Below are 20,364 nucleotides of genomic sequence, written 5' to 3' on the forward strand. Positions count from 1 at the left end.
AGTGAGAGAGAAGTGTGAGAGTGAGAGAAGTGTGTGAGAGTGAGAGAAGTGTGTGTGAGAGAGAGAGAGAGAAGTGTGTGAGAGTGAGAGAGAGAGGTGTGTGAAAGTGAGAAAGAGAGATAAGTGTGTCAGAGAGAGAGAAGTGTGTGAGAGAGAGAGAGAGAGAGAGAGAGATGTATGTGAGAGATATATGTGTGTGTGAGAGAGAGGTGCGTGTGAGAGCGAGAAAAGTGTGTGAGAGAGAGAGAAGTGTGTGTGAGAGAGAGGTGTGTGTGTGTGAGAGCAAAAGAAGTGTGTGTGTGTGTGTGTGTGTGAAAGAGAAAGAGAAGTGTGTGTGTGAGAGAGAGAGAAGTGTGTGAGAGTGATAGAAGTGAGTGAGAGTGATAGAAGTGAGTGAGAGAAGTGTGTGATAGTGAGAGATAGAAGTGTGTGAGAGTGAGAGAGATAGAAGTGTTTGAGAGTGAGAGAGATAGAAGTGTGTGAGAGTGAGAGAGAAGTGTGTGTGTGAGAGAGAGAAGTGTGTGTGTGAGAGAGAGGTGTGTGAGAGTGAGAGAGAGAAGTGTGAGAGTGAGAGAAGTGTGTGAGAGTGAGAGAAGTGTGTGAGAGAGAGAGAGAGAGAGAGAGAGAGAAGTGTGTGAGAGTGAGAGAGAGAGGTGTGTGAAAGTGAGAGAGAGAGATAAGTGTGTCAGAGAGAGAGAAGTGTGTGTGAAAGAGAGAGAGAGAGAGAGAGAGAGAGAGAGAGAGAGAGAGAGAAGTGTATGTGAGAGATATATGTGTGTGTGAGAGAGAGGTGCGTGTGAGAGCGAGAAAAGTGTGTGAGAGAGAGAGAAGTGTGTGTGAGAGAGAGGTGTGTGTGTGTGAGAGCAAGAGAAGTGTGTGTGTGTGTGTGAAAGAGAAAGAGAAGTGTGTGTGTGAGAGAGAGAGAGAAGTGTGTGAGAGTGATAGAAGTGAGTGAGAGAAGTGTGTGATAGTGAGAGATAGAAGTGTGTGAGAGTGAGATAGAAGTGTGTGAGAGTGAGAGAGATAGAAGTGTGTGAGAGTGAGAGAGAAGTGTGTGTGTGAGAGAGAGAAGTGTGTGAGAGTGAGAGAGAGAAGTGTGAGAGTGAGAGAAGTGTGTGAGAGTGAGAGAAGTGTGTGAGAGAGAGAGAGAGAGAGAGAGAAGTGTGTGAGAGTGAGAGAGAGAGGTGTGTGAAAGTGAGAGAGATAAGTGTGTCAGAGAGAGAGAAGTGTGTGAGAGAGAGAGAGAGAAGTGTGTGTGAGAGAGAGAAGTGTGTGAGAGAGAAGTGTGTGAGAGTGAGAGAGAGAAGTGTGTGAGAGTGAGAGAGAGAAGTGTGTGAGAGGGAGAGAGAGAAGCATGTGAGAGGGAGAGAGAGAGAAAGACGTGATTTGGATTAATATATTTGCTTCTCGGGCGTATAATAGTCAGCGCCTCACTAGCCTCTGACCTCACTGCACGTCACAGATCAGTGTATATACATCAGCTCTCCCAGAAGTAAACAGCAAACAGGGAAGAAGGAAAAGTCAAAGCAGCTTTTGAGGGCACTATACTAGCGCTCAGGATACTTTCAGCTTCAGCAAGTATGTAGCCCATTCACACCCACTTCTGTCCCTCCCTGCAAGCAATTACCAGTCACAAGCATGGCACAGATACCAGGTGCCACTCAATCACTTATTTATTTACTTGCAACGGATTCTGCTGTCAGTGCTCCATGTGTGTGAATGGCTCATACATGATCTTGTATATATTTTATTTAAACATTTATACAAGATCATGTATGAGCCATTCACACACATGGCGCACTGACAGAAGAATCTTGTCAGGGTGCCAGGAATCAGACTGAGACGAGAAGTGCAAAAATAATCACACCTTTATTAATAGCAAAAAATAATAAAAAGTCCACAAATCAAATAACAAGCCAGGAGTCAAAACCAGAGCTGGTAGTCAGATGAGCCGAGTCAGGAGCCAAAGCGAATAGTCAGACGAGCCGGAATCAGCAACAAGGAAAACAGCAGAGTCAGGAACAAGCCAGGGATCAGGAACCAGGAAGGACATCAGGTAGCCAGGTAATACACAGGAACTCTCACAAACAGGTCTGAGACAACGTAAAAGCAAATCATACTGAACAGAGGCCCTTTAAATAATAAGTGATGACATCAATTCTGAGACTGCATCCTGTCTCACACGGATGATGCATACCAGTCTGGTCATAAAAGGAAGTGCAGGAAATGAGCAGCATCCCCCACAATGCACCATAGTCAGGAAGAGAGGTGAGTAAAATGGCTGCCAGCAGCACATGGCAAACCAAACAGGGAAAAAACCCTGACAGTACCCTTCCCTCAACGACCCCTCCCCGCGGGAGGACAAAAGGCTTATTGGGGAAACGGGCATGAAAGGCACAGAGGAGGGCGGGAGCATGAACATCAGAGGAGGGAACCCAAGAACGCTCCTCCGGACCATAGCCCCTCCAGTGAACCAAATACTGTACACGGCCCCTGGACATACGAGAGTCAATAATGCTGCTGACCTCATACTCCTCATGGTTGTCAACAAAGATAGGACGGGGACGAGGCATCACAGTGGTAAACCTATTAAAAACCAATGGTTTCAAGAGGGAGACATGAAAAACATTGGAGATGCGTATAGCAGGAGGAAGGTCAAGAACGTAGGCCACAGGATTAACCCGTCTGAGTATTCGAAAAGGACCAACATAACAGGGAGCCAATTTATTAGAAGGCACACGAAGGTTCAAGATGCGGGAGGACAGCCAAACTCACCAACCTGGTAGCAAGGCGTGGGCAGACGCCTACGATCAGCCTGGAACTTTTGGAGCTGCATAGAACAATGAAGGCAATCTTGAATCTGCATCCACGTGGAACGGAGTTGCTGGAGATACTCCTCCAAAGCTGGAATACCCTGAGACATGAATGAATCGGGCAACAAGGATGGTTGAAACCCATAATTCGCCTTGAACGGGGATAACTTGGAGGAAGCATTAATAGCACTATTACGAGCAAACTCTGCCCAAGGTAACAGTTCAGACCAATTATTGTGGTGATCTGAGACATAGCAACGGAGGAACTGTTGCTTGATTAGCCCGTTCCGCAGCCCCATTGGATTGAGGGTGATATGCCGAGAAGCACAAAAGGGACGCCAAAATCTGGAGACAAACTGGCTACCCCAGTCCGACACTATCTCCTTGGGTAACCCATGTAAACGGAAGACCTCCCGGGCAAAAATTGAAGCAAGCTCCTGAGCGGTAGGCAGCTTCATCAAGGGAATGCAATGTGACATTTTAGAAAAACGGTCAACCACCATAAGGATAACAGTATTGCCATTGGAAAAAGGGAGCTCGACAATGAAGTCCATGGAAAGATGTGTCCAAGGACGCTCACCATTAGCAATAGGTTGAAGAAGACCCACAGGAAGACGTCGTGGAGTCTTATTCTGTGCACAAACTGAGCAGGAGGCAACATACGCAGCAACATAAGAACAAAGACCAGGCCACCAGAATTGTCGAGTGACAGACCAAATCATTTGGTTCTTGCCTGGGTGACCTGCGGCTAAGTGTGCAAAAGTTTAGTTTGAAGATTCTCAGGAACAAAACACTTACCACTAGGTTTCTCAGGAGGTGCATTGGTTTGTGCAGCCAGGATCTCCTCCCCCAAGGGAGAAGTCAAATTAGTACGTATGGTAGCCAAAATATGGTCAGGAGGTATAACCAACTCCTCCTTGGACAGAGGCAAAAATTGTCGAGAGAGGGTATGAGCCCTAACATTCTTACTACCAGGCAGGTAGGAGACCACATAATTAAACCGAGACAAAAATAGCGCCCATCTGGCCTGTCGGGCGACAAACGTTTTGCTTCAGATAGATAAGTTAAATTCTTGTGGTCAGTAAGAATGAGCACTGGCATACTAGTACCCTCGAGAAGATGCCTCCATTCCTTGAGTGCCAAAATTATGGCCAGTAATTCCCTGTCGCCAATTTCATAATTGCACTCAGCTGGAGACAATTTCTTAGAGAAGAAACCACACGGATGCAAGGAACCGTCAGGCGTAGGACGTTGAGACAAGAGGGCACCTACTCCAGTCTCAGACGCATCGACCTCAAGAATGAAGGCAGGACAGGGTTAGGATGAGCCAGAACTGGAGCGGCAGCAAAGGCAGTCTTAAGACTATCAAAGGCCTTAATGGCAGTAGGTGACCAATGGAGTGGATCATTCTCTTTACGGGTCATGTCTGTGATAGGTTTGACCAAGGAAGAAAAGTTTTTAATAAACTTTCTATAGTAATTGGCAAACCCCAAAAAACGTTGAATAGACCGAAGACCAACTGGGCGAGGCCACTGCAAAACTGCAGATAACTTGTCAGGATCCATGGAGAACCCTTCAACGGAGATAACATAACCTAGGAAGGTTACTTGAGTCTGATGGAACTCACATTTCTCGAGTTTACAAAACAGGCCGTTCTCACGTAGTCTCTGAAGAACCTGTGTAATATCAGAACGATGAGCCTCAAGTGTGGGTGAGTGTATGAGGATGTTGTCTAAGTACACCACAACACACTGTTGCAACATATCTCGTAGGACAACATTAATAAATTCCTGAAAAACAGCAGGAGCATTACATAGGCCAAAGGGCATTACAAGATACTCATAATGCCCACTCCTGGTGTTAAATGCTGTTTTCCATTCGTGGCCCTCCTTAATCCTAACGAGATTGTACGCTCCTCTCAAATCAAGTTTAGTAAAGACCGTAGCTCCCTTGAGGCAGTCAAAGAGTTCCGTAATGAGCAGAATAGCGTAAGCGTTCTTAATGGTAAGACGATTAAGACCCCTATAATCGATGCATGGTCTTAACTCACCACCCTTTTTCTTCACAAAGAAGAAGCCAGCCCCTACAGGAGAGAAAGATTTGCGGACGATCCCCCATGACAGAGCATCGGCAACATACTCCTCCATAGCACAATCCTCTGCAACAGACAGAGGGTACACCCGGCCCCGAGGAGGAATGGCTCCGGGTTGCAGGTCTATGGCACAATCATAAGACCAGTGAGGAGGCAATGTACCGGCATGCACCTTGTCAAAAACATCTAGGAACTCTTGGTACTCCTCTGGCAATTGAGATACCGAGGAAGTGCACAAGACTTTAACTGGTTTCTGAAGACAAGTGGAAATACATTGCGGGGACCACGACAAAATTTCGGACCTGCGCCAGTCGAGACTGGGATTGTGCTTTTGGAGCCAGGGATAACCCAGAACAACCGGAAAATGCGGAGAGTTTATCACCTGGAACTGGAGGGTTTCAAAATGGAAAGCCCCAACAGCCATGGACAATGGAGCAGTTTCGTGAGTAACAAGTGCGGGCTGAAGGGGCCTGCCATCAATGGCCTTAATAGCAAGCGGAACGGACCAAGGCGAAACAGGAATGGAGTGCTTTGATACAAAAGCACTGTCAATGAAATAGCCCGCAGCACTGGAGTCAACAAGAGCTTGAGTGACTATGAAGGAGTCCACCCAGGAAAGGACAACCGTGACCAAAGGTTTCTCCTTAAGTGGTTCCGGGGACGAGGATAAACCACCCAAGGTCTGCCCCCAACAGGACCTTAGGTGTGTGCGTTTCCTGGCCGTGTAAGACAAGACTTCAAAAGATGGCCCTGTAACCCACAATAGGGGCAGAGCCCCTCTCACCGCGGAGAGACGTGTGAATCCCAGCTGCATCGGCTCAGCACTACCTGGTGACTCGGGAAGAGGAGGCTTGGGAGGAAAGGGAGGCATGGGTGGGAAAGAGCACGTAGGAGACAATGGAACAGGAGGCTTCCGCAAGCGCTCCTTGAAAAAGGGCCTCTCTCTGAGTCTGATGTCAATTAGGATCAAAGAAGACACCAATGCCTCGAGATCCTCTGGTAAATCTCTGGCAGCAACTTTGTCTTAAATCGCATCAGAGAGCCCATGAAAGAAGGCAGCAACAAGGGCTTCATTGTTCCAACCTACCTCTGCGGCAAGCGTACGGAACTCAATAGCATACTGAGCAACAGATCTTGTACCTTGCTGAATGGACATGAGTCGTTTAGCAGCAGAGGAGGAGCGAGCCAGAACATCAAATACCCTTTGAAAGGAGGCCACAAATTCAGGGTAATTTGAAATCACAGGTTTATTTGTCTCCCACAAGGGATTAGCCCAGGCAAGAGCTGTGTCAGAGAGTAACGAGATGAGAAATCCCACCTTAGCTCTGTCAGAGGGAAACGCCTGAGGTAACATCTCAAAGTAAATGCCCACCTGGTTCAAAAACCCTCTGCACTGAATAGGATCGCCTCCATATCGCTGAGGTAGAGGTGCAGAACCGGACATGCTCCTGGTAGGCATCGGTGCAGCAGCAGAAACAGGAGCAGCCATAACTTGCGGGAAACTTTGGTCCAAATGTGCAGTGCGAGTCAGCAGGGTTTGCAGGGCTACTGCAAATTGATCCAAGCGGTGATCCTGTATATCCATCCTGGAAATGATGGCAGGTAAAGGTGGATTATTAGCACCATCAGGATTCATGGCCTTTGCATAATGTCAGGGTGCCAGGAATCAGACAGACGACAAGTGCAAAAATAATCACACCTTTATTAATAGCGAAAAATAATAAAAAGTCCACAAGTCAAATAACAAGCCAGGAGTCAAAACCAGAGCTGGTAGTCAGACGAGCCGAGTCAGGAGCCAAAACGAATAGTCAGACGAGCCGGAATCAGCAACAAGGAAAACAGCAGAGTCAGGAACAAGCCAGGGATCAGGAACCAGGAAGGACGTCAGGCAGCCAGGTAATACACAGGAAATCTCACAAACAGGTCTGAGACAACGCAAAGTCAAAGCATACTGAACAGAGGCCCTTTAAATAATAAGTGATGACATCACAATTCTGAGACTGCATCCTGTCTCACACGGATGATGCATACCAGTCTGGCCATAAAAGGAAGTGCAGGAAATGAGCAGCATCCCCCACAATGCACCATAGTCAGGAAGAGAGGTGATTAAAATGGCTGCCAGCAGTACATGACAAAAAAAGCAGAAAAAAAGCCTGACAAATCTGTTGCAAGTAAATAAATAAGAGAGTCTTCTTTGGAAAGTGTCTCAAAACTCACCTCTGATATTTGAAGTTATAGCTCCAGCACAGACACGACCTGAGCCTCTCACTGTCTCACACGAACCTCTTCACCGGCACGCACGTCTCACTCCACGCCTTGCGTCAGCTCTCCCGCCCAGCACCAGTTCCAGAGTCAGATATGCTCCTGAAGGCTGATTGGCGAGGGGCACTCAGGGCTCCCAAGGCTTCTAGAGACCAGCCTCTATTGGGAGCAGTATGGGCCACAAAGAGATGAGCATTAAGCTTATTTGCTACTGGGTGGCAGTCTCTAGCGGCCCATACAAATAAATTCATTCATATTGCACAACGGAAGGGGAGCTGAACGGCTAACAACCTCTACTTCCTTGTGCAATATCAATGTAAGTACTTACTAAGTTGTGAATGTATTAGAATTTGGGAATGGCAGTCTATATGTGGTGGCGGGGTGGGGCACCTTTGATTACAATTTTTTTTTTTTTTATAAAAACATTATTTTTTTTAATAAACATGATTAAACAGTGTAATTACACACATCGGACAAGTGAGGCGCTGCCTCGCCTGCCTCCTATGAATGCACGTCACTAAAAACGCGGGCTACTTCCGATGCATGCAAAGAGCCATGATAAACTCCTTTTCACTTGCACGCAACAGCTAGCACGCCACATGTAATTTAGCCCTATGTAGGGTTCTGGGGGTGAAGAAGCGATAGCTACAGTATAATGTTAAAAAAAAATCAAAGATTTTGTGAGCGTTCTCTACATGCCAATGAGTTTTTTTATCATCAGGTCCTTATTGTGTTTCCTACTAAGCGTAATGGGCAAACCAAATATGGACCACTTGTTTACTGTGCTTAGACACGTGGATATGGATCAAAAAGTATGTATCTGATTCAAAGGAGAATTGTCTGGAATTTACAGCATTTTAAAGAAATTAAGAATTTAAACGTCTTAAAATGATAATATATGTAATATTTAATAAATGATTAACTACAACATTTTTGGATGTTTTATAGACTTTATTTGTGGTGCATATTTTATTTAGATTTGTTCTGTAAACAAACAACTCAGAATTACATGATAAGTAAGGAAATAATGACCAAAGACTTTATTATCAGATAAAATACAGTAGTTCATATGATGATTACCAAAATGGTTGTTCCGATATGTATTTCCTGCAGAATTCATTCTTTAAATGATAAGACAGTCCGAATACTAAAAAGAAAGAAAAGTGGAAAAATCATCTTTTTACTTAGACCAGTCAATGTTTATTTACTAATTTACAAGTGAGCATTTTGACAAATATATGACAGGTGCTAAAAATGCTTTATAAGTAGACAATTATACAAGTATATAGATAGTGCATATGGTATAATGATGATAATAGTCTATCAGGTAGATTACGAGTTGTGCGATATAGAGGGAAGTTAAAGAACGCAACAAAAGTTGCATTATTTCCCCTCCATAGCGCTGCCATTAAGAGTTTTTAAAAAGATGGCTTGTGCATGCGATATGGTTGCGTTGAGCTCCATACCACACAAAATACAAGCGCTGCTTTGACGTGCTCATGCACGCTTTCCCCATTGACATCAATGGGGAGAGCGTGTTAGAAAAAAACTAACACCTGCGATCACAGAATGAAAAGCTTTGTAACGCAACCCCATTGATGTCTAGGGGGAAAAAAAGTTACGTTTAAACCTAACACCCTAACGTAAACCCTACGTCTAAACACCCCTAATCTGCTGCCCCCGACATTGCCGACACCTACATAATGTTATTAACCCCTAATCTGTCGCTCCCGATATCGCTGCCACTGAAATAAATCTATTAACTCCTAATCTGCTCTTCCGATATCGCCGCCACTAAATAAAGTTATTAACCCCTAAACCTCTGGCCTCCCACATCACTACCACTAAATAAACCCATTAACCCCTAAACCGCCAGCACCCCACATCGCAACAACCTAAATTAAACTATTAACCCCTAAACCTAACCCTAAACCTAACCCTAAACCTACCCCTACTAACCAGGGATAGGCATGAGCCAAGGCTGTGGCGGACATTTTCAAAAGTAAAGACCTTTAGTGAAGGACACCAAGGTACATTTACAATTAAAACTATTATTTTATAGTGCTGAATTTTATTATACTGATGCAGATACCACTGATCCTATAACCAGCCCTTGTCTGGCTATACACATGTGCCAGTGTCACTTATGTGTCTTTGTATAGAGCTGGGTGTTAGTATACAGATGCAGAGGATACACATCCAATGTTTCACTCAGGCTTTATTTATTCCATAACTTATCACCCAATATTGCTAGCAGTCTCTTGACAAGCCACTCATTTTATTCTCACTAAATATTTTCCCTTTCCTATTATTTAATCAGAAAGAAAAGATATACTAAAGTTATGATTCACAACCTTATTATATCTTTTCTTTCTATTTAAATACTACTTATAATAAACCTCAGGTGCTGGTTAAAGTGCTTTACCTTTGCATATAAAGCTCCAGGGACACAGTGGCAACTTGCTTCTAAAATATTCCCTCTCTCTCTGTCTCACTCAGAGTCATTTTCTGGTACTAAGCGGCATCATGTGTGAGTGGCTACAACCCTGCAAAACTTGGCGCCACATGTGTTGAGGAGTCAGGACCAGTATTCATCTGTCTTACTCCTCCCTCCCCACAGCAAAATGGGCGGCGGACACTGCAAGGGCCAGTCACGGACACCAGTGTCCGTGTACGGACACCTTGCCTATCCCTGCCCCTAACGCTAAACCTAACACCCCCTAACTTTAACATAATTAAAATAGAGTAAATGAAAGTTACAATTATTAACTAAATAATACCTATTTAAAACTAAAAACAAACTTACCTGTGAAATAAAACCTAAGCTAACTACAATATAACTAATAGTTATATTGTAGCTAGCTTAGGTTTTATTTTTATTTCACAGGTAAGTTTGTATTTATTTTAACTAGGTAGACTAGTTATTAACTATTTACTAACTACCTAGTTAAAATAAATACAAACTTACCTGTGAAATAAAAATAAAACCTAAGCAGCCTTACACTAAAACCTAACATTACAAAAATAAAAACCTACCATTACAAAAAATAAAAAAAACACAAAAATTACAAAAAATAAAAAAACCTACCATTACAAAAAATGACAAACGAAATTATCCAAAACAATAAAAATTATTAATATTCCAATACCCTGTTTAAAAAAAAAAAACACCCCAAAAAAAAAATCCCTAATCTATAATAAACTACCAAGGGAGGGCCTTTTGTGGGTCCTTAAAAATGCCTTTTGTAGGGCATTGCCCTAAAGAAATCAGCTCTTTTTCTACAAAAGAAATACAAACACCCCTAACAGTATACAAACCCCACCCCCAAACCCACAAAATAAAAAAAGTAAAACCTAATATACCCATTGCCCTGAAAGCACTTAAAAGGGCATTTAGCTATTTTGCTGCCCATTAAAAAAAATGGCTATTCTAAAAAAAAAAAAAAAAAAAACACCCCAAAAAGAAAAAAAATTACACAAAATATCAAAGAATTATCCAAAATAATAACAATTATTCCTATTCTAATACCCCATTTTAAAAAAAAAAAACACCCCAAAATAAAAGAACCCTAATCTATAATAAACTACCAATAGCCATTAAAAGGGCCTTTTGTAGGGAATTGCCTAAAGAAATCAGCTAATTTTCTAAAAATAAAAACAAACACCCCCTAACATTACAAACCCCCACCCCCCCAAACCCACAAAATAAAAAATCCTAACTAAAAAAACCTAATCTACCCATTGCCCTGAAAAGGGCATTCAGCTCTTTTAAGAAATGCCCAAACCCTAATCTAAAAAAAAGAAAACACTCCAAAAAACCTTAAAAATCCTAACACTAACCCCTCTTTAGGTACTCACAGTTACTGAAGTCCCACTTCAACGATCTTCATCCAGGCGACTCCATCTTCATCCATCGTGGGACCAGCATCTTCTTCATCCTTGCGGAGGCGGAGGCAGAGAGGTCGATGAGCTGAGGTGGAGGTCAAGGCGAAGGTCCAAGGCGGAGGTCCAGGTGGAGGTCCATTGATCCGACGTGGATGTCCTCTTTATGCGATCGTCCGCCGCACACTGAGGATTCAAATGCAAGGCACCCCTTTTATACTGGGGGTACCATTGCATTTCTATTGGCTGAAAATTTTAAATCAGCCAATAGGAATTAGAGCTGCTAAAATCCTATTGGCTGTTCAAATCAGCCAATAGGATGAGTGCTACTGAAATTTTATTGGCTGATTTGAAGTACTCCATAACTTGTTCACCTGCTCTGAAGCGGCGGACAGAAATCAACCTGATAGGATACGATCGGGTTGATTGACACCCCCTGCTAGCGGTGAATTGGCCGTGAATCTGCAGAGGGTGGCATTGCACCAGCAGTTCACAAGAACTGCTGGTGCAATGATAAATGCCAACAGCATATGCTGTCGGCATTTATTGATGTGCAGTGGACATGATACGCTACTTCGTATCATGTCCACTCGCACATTGATAAATATACAGTACATCTCAGACCTTATCTCCAGATACTCTCCCTCCCGTCCCCACCGCTCCGCTCATGATCTCCTACTCTCCTCCTCTCTAGTTACCTCCTTACATTCCCGTCTACAAGATTTCTCCAGACTGGCTCCCATCTTATGGCACTCTCTGCATCGCTCCACAAGAATCTCCCCTAGTTTTAAAAGCTTCAAGTGCTCCCTGAAGACTCCACTATTCAGGGACGCTTACAACCTACACTAACCTTCCTATCTCCACTGCTATCCCCTAAAACCCCAGCATGTAAGCCTATGAGCCCAGCTGTTTGTAGTTCATCTTCATAAGAGACAACTACAACAGTGCAACTCTTGGCAGGACCCTGTCTCCCCATTTGATCCCTGTAATAATTTTTTTATATACCACCCATGTTCATAGCACTGGGAACCTGTTTGCGCTCTACAAATACCTGATAATAATAATAATAATATACCCCTGTGTGTGTATGTGCATATGTGTTTGTGCATGTGTGTATGTGTATAACTCTCTGTGTGTGTACCTATGTCTGTGTGTATGCAAATGTTTTGCGAGTCCTTGTGAACATTTACTTTGGAAATGCTACGCAAAAAAAAAAAAATTCACGTTACTCCTTCACCAAAAAAATATTTTGGCCAAAAAACAGCTGAAACCTTGGAGGGAGCGGTGTTAGGGGGCAGCAGATTCGTAAGAGGGGGCAGCAGAATTGTAAGTGCCTGGGGCAGAACAAAACCTAAATACGATACTGGCACTCAAATACACATCATTTTTTACCTTTCCTTTAATAAGAATTTTGAAAGTCTCCTCTGGAAATCTCTAGTTATCCCCTAAATTAAACTTTTGATTTTCTCAAAACCAGCAGCACAGCTAAGTGCAAAGGTACCCTCTGGGCTATTACATTATTATTATTATCACTCTGGTTACCACAACAGCATTATTTATAGTGTCAACGTTAGTTTACCTTGGCAAATTATAGTATATATATTTATAATATGCATTTTAGTTGGAAGGTTAGTTTTGATTTCTGACATAAATGGAAACACAGAATATCTTAAATGAAACCTTACATAAATCGTTATTAAAAGGACATAAGAGATCAATATTTATACGTAAACTGTTAAATACTCACCTTTTCCCCGTACGCAAAAGCTCAAATCCCTCATTGATTTTCTCAAAAGGCAGATTGTGTGTTACCAGCTTGTCCAGGTCAAACTTTTTAGCCATGTAGTCAGACACTAACTGAGGGACGGCATCTTTACTCTTCCATCCTAAAATAAAATATTGATTTACTTAATTAAATAAATAAATGTAATTCATATTAATTGCAATTGAACAGATGTGGGATCTTTTACCCAGAATGCTTTGTTTTTTTTATGGCTGTTAAACAGTTTAGAGAATTATAAAAATTACAAGAAAATATTTAATCTGCGCTATTTTCCTAATAGTATGGTTTTGCTTTAGGTATTATTCCTTATTTGACAGAATGACTTTGCACAAATAAATTTCTGTTTTTGTATTATTGAAGGACAGGTATTAAATCTCATAGCTACACAGCTCTTTTATCAGTCTATACCTAAAAAGGAAAAACATAAAGCTATAGTGGCTGGTGAACTAACTTAAACTGAAAGGGGTAGGAAAGCCAATAATACATTTGCATAAATCTGATAGAGCATGTCATTTTAAGACACTTTTAAATTCACTTCTATTTTCAAATGTACATTGTTCTCTTGGTATCCGTTGTTGAAAAAATAATATGTACATATCCTACACTATTGAGAACTAGCTGCTGATTGGTGCCTGCACACATTTGTCTCTTTTGATTGGCTCACTAGGGGCAATCTACTTGTCCCTCATGAAAATCTACTTGTCCTGACAAGCAAAATAATTTAGCAGAAAATGTAACTTTTAACTCATATATACAATAAAAATCTCTGTTTAACTCATTAACACTGATACGTGTAAAGGGACAAATATATTTATGTCACAGAGGGGTACTTTTTACACCAGCCAACAATTAAAACAATTTAAAATAAAATCTTGTTGTTTAAGAAGAGTTTTTAAAAAATATCCAACATAAAGGCAAGGAATAAAGTTGATTACACTTTGCTTACACAAATGTAGCATATAATTTACATATAACAATACATAAAAGTATGCCAAAATTAAGTATAAATGTTTTTTTAATATACATAATTATATATTAGCTCAGGTTATCAGGGTAAAGTATACAGAAGCACTTAAACATAGTTGGGATATATTAGTTCAGTGTACAGAAGAACCAGGGTATAGCTGGCATACATTAGCTCAGTGTACAGAGGAAACTGGGTATATTTGGCACACATTACCCCCCCCCCCCCCGTGTACAGAGAAACCTGGGTATAGTTGGCACACATTACCCCCGTGTACAGAGGAACCTAGGTTTACTTGGCACACATTACCTCATGTACAGAGAAACCTGGGTATAGCTGGCACATATTACCGCCCCCCCGTGTACAGAGGAACCTGGGTATAGCTGGCACACATTACCCCCCCATGTACAGAGAAACCTGGGTATAGCTGGCATACATTACCCCCATGTACAGAGAAACCTGGGTATAGTTGGCACACATTACCCCATGTACAGAGGAACCTAGGTTTACTTGGCACACATTACCTCATGTACAGAGAAACCTGGGTATAGCCGGCACATATTAGCCCCCCCCCCCGCCCGTCTACAGAGAAACCTGGGTATAGCTGGCACACATTACCCTCCCCCCATGTACAGAGAAACCTGGGTATAGCTGGCACACATTACCCCCATGTACAGAGAAACCTGGGTATAGTTGGCACACATTTCCTTGTGTACAGAGAAACCTGGGTATATCTGGCACATATTAGCCAGTGTACAGAGGAACCTGGGTATAGCTGGCACATATTAGCCAGTGTACAGAGGAACCTGGGTATAGTTGGCACACATTACCCCCATGTAAGAGAAACCTGGGTATAGTTGGCACACATTACCCGTGTACAGAGAAACCTGGGTATAGCTGGCAGATATTAGCCAGTGTACAGATGAACCTGAGTATAGCTGGCACATATTAGCCAGTGTACAGAGGAACCTGGGTATAGCTGGCACATATTAGCCAGTGTACAGAGGAACCTGGGTATAGCTGGCACATATTAGCCAGTGTACAGAGGAACCTGAGTATAGCTGGCACATATTAGCCAGTGTACAGAGGAAACTGAGTATAGCTGGCACATATTAGCCAGTGTACAGAGGAACTTGGGTATAGTTGGCACACATTACCCCCATGTACAGAGGAACCTGGGTATAGCTTGCACACATTACCCCATGTACAGAGAAACCTGTGTATAGCTGGCACATATTAGCCAATGTACAGACGAACCTGAGTATAGCTGGTACATATTAGCCAGTGTACAGACGAACCTGAGTATAGCTGGCACATATTATCCAGTGTACAGAGAAACCTCGGTATAGCTGGCACATATTAGCCAGTGTACAGAGGAACCTGGGTATAGCTGTCACATATTAGCCAGTGTACAGAGGAACCTGGGTATAGCTGGCAAATATTAGCCAGTGTACAGAGGAACCTGGGTATAGCTGTCACATATTAGCCAGTGTACAGAGAAACCTGGGTATAGCTGGCACATATTAGCCAGTGTACAGAGGAACCTGGGTATAGCTGTCACATATTAGCCAGTGTACAGAGGAACCTGGGTATAGCTGGCAGATATTAGCCAGTGTACAGAGAAACCTGGGTATAGCTGGCACATATTAGCCAGTGTACAGAGGAACCTGGGTATAGCTCGCACACATTACCCCATGTACAGAGAAACCTGGGTATAGCTGGCACATATTAGCCAATGTACAGATGAACCTGAGTATAGCTGGTACATATTAGCCAGTGTACAGACGAACCTGGGTATAGCTGGCACATATTAGCCAGTGTACAGAGGAACCTGAGTATAGCTGGCACATATTAGCCAGTGTACAGAGAAACCTCGGTATAGCTGGCACATATTAGCCAGTGTACAGAGGAACCTGGGTATAGCTGTCACATATTAGCCAGTGTACAGAGGAACCTGGGTATAGCTGGCACATATTAGCCAGTGTACAGAGGAACCTGGGTATAGCTGTCACATATTAGCCAGTGTACAGAGAAACCTGGGTATAGCTGGCACATATTAGCCAGTGTACAGAGGAACCTGGGTATAGCTGTCACATATTAGCCAGTGTACAGAGGAACCTGGGTATAGCTGTCACATATTAGCCAGTGTACAGAGGAACCTGGGTATAGCTGGCACATATTAGCCAGTGTACAGAGGAACCTGGGTATCGCTGTCACATATTAGCCAGTGTACAGAGAAACCTGGGTATAGCTGGCACATATTAGCCAGTGTACAGAGAAACCTGGGTATAGCTGGCACATATTAGCCAGTGTACAGAGGAACCTGGGTATAGCTGGCACATATTAGCCAGTGTACAGAGGAACCTGGGTATAGCTGGCACATATTAGCCAGTGTACAGAGGAACCTGGGTATAGCTGGCACATATTAGCCAGTGTACAGAGAAACCTGGGTATAGCTGGCACATATTAGCCAGTGTACAGAGGAACCTGGGTATAGCTGTCACATATTAGCCAGTGTACAGAGGAACCTGGGTATAGCTGTCACATATTAGCCAGTGTACAGAGAAACCTGGGTATAGCTGGCACATATTAGCCAGTGTACAGAGAAACCTGGGTATAGCTGTCACATATTAGCCAGTGTACAGAGGAACCTGGGTATAGCTGGCACAAATTAGCCAGTGTACAGAGGAACCTGGGTATAGCTGGCACATATTAGCCAGTGTACAGAGAAACCTGGGTATAGCTGGCACATATTAGCCAGTGTACAGAGAAACCTGGGTATAGTTGGCACATATTAGCCAGTGTACAGAGAAACCTGGGTATAGCTGTCACATATTAGCCAGTGTACAGAGGAACCTGGGTATAGCTGGCACAAATTAGCCAGTGTACAGAGAAACCTGGGTATAGCTGGCACAGATTAGCCAGTGCATAGAGAAACCTGTTTATCACTGGCAACATTTGATCAGGGCACAGAGGTACCTGGAAAACGCTGGCAAACGCCTGTGATAATAGGCCCAATGCAATATATAATATAATATACAGGGATGTAACAAAGGAAAAACGCATCCTGTCAAAATGAAACTTAAAGAATAGTGCAAATAACATTTACTTATTCTTATATATGAACAAAAAATCCTGCTCCTCGGCTCTTTGCACAAAAAGAAATAGCGTGCTTATTACTAGTTGAAAGTAAGCGCATTTGCTTAAGCTCAGTCAGGTTACTGCAATTTCAGAGCTCTGGGTAACTGTTACGTGAGACAAAAAAAGTTGCTCAAAACACACCAAAAACACATTTATCCGTACAGTTACACTCAAAATAACACTATCTAATAAGAACAATCGGCTAGATTACGGGTTTTGCGTTATCGTGAAAAAGCAGAGTTATCAGGTTATAATGCTGCTTTATCAATACCGCTGCTATTACGAGTCTTACAGGTTTAGGGGCACCGCACACTTTTTTGGCCTTACCGCAAATCAACTTACACAAATTGCGTCTTTTTTCAATGGGATTTTCATAGCGCCGATATTACAAGCTTTTCCTGGGAGGCCAAAAATGAGCGGTACAGCCTATCCTGCAAGATTCGTAACGCATTCTAAAGTCAGTAGTTATGAGTTTAACACTACAAAGCTGTAGCATAAAACTCATAACTAAAGTGCTAAAAAGTACACTAACACCCATAAACTACCTATTAACCCCAAAACCGAGGCTCTCCCGCATCACAAACACTATAATAAAATTATTAACCCCTAATCTGCCGCTCCGGACATCACGGCACATATAATAAACATATTAACTCCTAAACCGCCGTACTCCCGCATCACAAACAATAGTTAAATATTATTAACCCCTAATCTGCTGCCATTAACATCGCCGCCACCTTTCTACATTTATTAACCCCTAACCCTAACACCTCCTAACTTAAATATAATTAAATTAAATCTAAATCAAACCTACAATTATAATATTATAATAACTAAATAATACCTATTTAAAAATAAATACCTATAAAATAAACCCTAAGCTAGCTACAATATATCTAATAGTTACATTGAATCTAGCTTAGGTTTTATTTTTATTTTACAGGTAAGTTTGTATTTATTTTATCTAGGTAGAATAGTTACTAAATAGTTATTAACTATTTAATAACTACCTAGCTAAAATAAATACAAATTTACCTGTAAATTAAAACCTAACCTGCCTTACACTAACACCTAACCTTACACTACAATTAAATAGAATTACCTAAATTAAATAAAATTACCTAAATTACAAAAAAGACAAACACTAAATTACACAAAATAAAAAAACAAATTACAAGATATTTAAACTAATTACACCTAATCTAATAGCCCTATCAAAATAAAAAAATCCCCCCAAAATAAAAAAACCCTAGCCTAAACTAAACTACCAATAGCCCTTAAAAGGGTCTTTTGCGGGGCATTGCCCCAAAGAAATCAGCTCTTTTACCTGTAAAAAAAAATACAAACAATCCCCCCCAACAGTAAAACCCACCACCCACACAACCAAACCCACCAAATAAAACCCTAACTAAAAAAACCTAAGCTCCCCTTTGCTTAAAAGGGCAGTTAGCTCTATTGCTGCCAAAACCCTAACCTAAAACTAAAACCCACCTAATAAACCCTTAAGAAAAAAAACTAAAACTAACTCTCGAAGATCCACTTACCGTTTTGAAGAGCCGACATCCATCCTCAACGATGCCGGGAGAAGTCCTCAGCGAAGTGGCAAGAAGTCCTCAACAAAGCCGGGAGAAGTCTTCATCCAAGCCGGGAGCAGTGGTCCTCCAGACGGGCAGAAGTCTTCATCCAGACGGCATCTTCATTCATTCGACGCAGAGCGGGTCCATCTTCAAGACATCCGGCGCAGAGCATCCTCTTCTTCCGACGACTACACGACAAATGAATGTTCCTTTAAGTGACGTCATCCAAGATGGCATCCCTTAGATTCCGATTGGCTGATATAATTCTAGCAGCCAATCGGAATTAAGGTTGAAAAAATCCTATTGGCTGGTGCAATCAGCCAATAGGATTGAACTTCAATCCTATTGGCTGATCCAATCAGCCAATAGGATTGAGCTCACATTCTATTGGCTGTTCCGGATGGATGAAAATAGAAGATGCCTCCTGGATAAAGACTTCTGCCCGTATGGAGGACAACTTCTCCCGGCTTGGATGAAGACTTCTCCCGGATTTGTTGAGGAATTCTTGCCGCTTCGCTGAGGACTTCTCCCGGCTTCGTTGAGGATGGAAGTCAGCTCTTCAAAACTGTAAGTGGATCTTCGTGGGTTAGTGTTAGGTTTTTTCAAGGGTTTATTGGGTGGGTTTTAGTTTCAAGTTAGGGTTTGAGCAGCAATAGAGCTAACTGCCCTTTTAAGGGCAATGCCCATCCAAATGCACTTTTCAGGGCAATAGGGAGCTTAGGTTTTTTTTTAGTTAGGGTTTTATTCAGGGGGTTTGGTTGTGTGGGTGGTGGGTTTTACTGTTGGGGTTTTTTTTGTATTTTTTTTTACAGGTAAAAGAGCTGATTTCTTTGGGGCAATGCCCCGCAAAAGGCCCTTTTAAAGGTAATTGGTAGTTTAGTTTAGGCTAGGGGGTTTTTTTTATTTGGGGGGGGGGGCTTTTTTATTTTGATAGGGCTATTAGATTAGGTCTAATTAGTTTAAATATCTTGTAATTTGTTTTTTATTTTGTGCAATTTAGTGTTTGTCTTTTTATGTAATTTAGGTAATTTTATTTAATTTAGGTAATAGTTAATAACTATTTAGTAACTATTCTACCTATTTAAAATAAATACAAACGTGCTTGTAAAATAAAAATAAAATGTAAGCTAGATACAATGTAACTATTAGTTATATTGTAGCTATCTTAGGGTTTATTTAATAGGTAAGTATTTATTTTTAAATAGGTATTATTTAGTTATTAATAGAAGGTTTGATTTAGATTTAATTTAATTATATTTAAGTTAGGGGGTGTTAGGGTTAGAATCAGGGTTAGGGGTTAATAACTTTAGTATAGTGGTGGCGACGTTGGGGGCGGCAGATTGGGGTTAGTAAGTATAATGTAAGTGTTGGCGATGTCAGGAGCGGCAGATTAGGGGTTAATAAGTGTAAGATTAGGGGTGTTAAGACTCAGGGTTTATGTTAGGGTGTTAGGTGTAAACATAAAATGTGTTTCCCCATAGGAATTAATGGGGCTGCGTTACTGAGCTTTACGCTGCTTGATTGCAGGTGTTAGACTTTTTCTATGGGAAAATCGTGCACGAGCACGTACAACCTGCTCACCACTGACTTAAGCAGCGCTGTTATTGGAGTGCGGTATGGAGCTCAATTTTGCTCTATGCTCACTTCTTGTCTTTTAACGCCGGGTTTATAAAAACCTGTAATACCAGCACTGTAGGTAAGTGAGCGGTGACAATAACGTGCAAGTTAGCACTGCACCCCTCTTACCGCAAAACTCGTAATCTGGCCGAATTTTTAAAAACAATTGCATTAAAATTTATAAGGGCTCAAAGATATGGGGTCTTAGGTGTCAACTTACATACTCATGTCTA

General features: G+C 42.1%; 1 protein-coding gene across 1 annotated transcript in view; it reads right to left on the reverse strand.

Moving 5' to 3' along the window:
* Positions 1 to 8,097: 8,097 nt before the first annotated feature.
* The window catches only part of LOC128649918 (alcohol dehydrogenase 1), a 35,248-nt gene continuing 22,981 nt past the window's right edge, over positions 8,098 to 20,364 (reverse strand). Inside the window, exons 8-9 of the mRNA XM_053703475.1 lie at positions 12,797 to 12,935; positions 8,098 to 8,314 (exon numbers count right to left, since the gene is read on the reverse strand). Of these exons, the coding sequence (XP_053559450.1) occupies positions 8,284 to 8,314; positions 12,797 to 12,935 (170 nt within the window). The 3' untranslated portion in view covers positions 8,098 to 8,283. The remainder of the gene's footprint in view (positions 8,315 to 12,796; positions 12,936 to 20,364) is intronic.

This window comes from Bombina bombina, chromosome 2 (assembly GCF_027579735.1).
Source record: "Bombina bombina isolate aBomBom1 chromosome 2, aBomBom1.pri, whole genome shotgun sequence".
NCBI classification, from domain to species: Eukaryota; Metazoa; Chordata; class Amphibia; order Anura; family Bombinatoridae; genus Bombina; species Bombina bombina.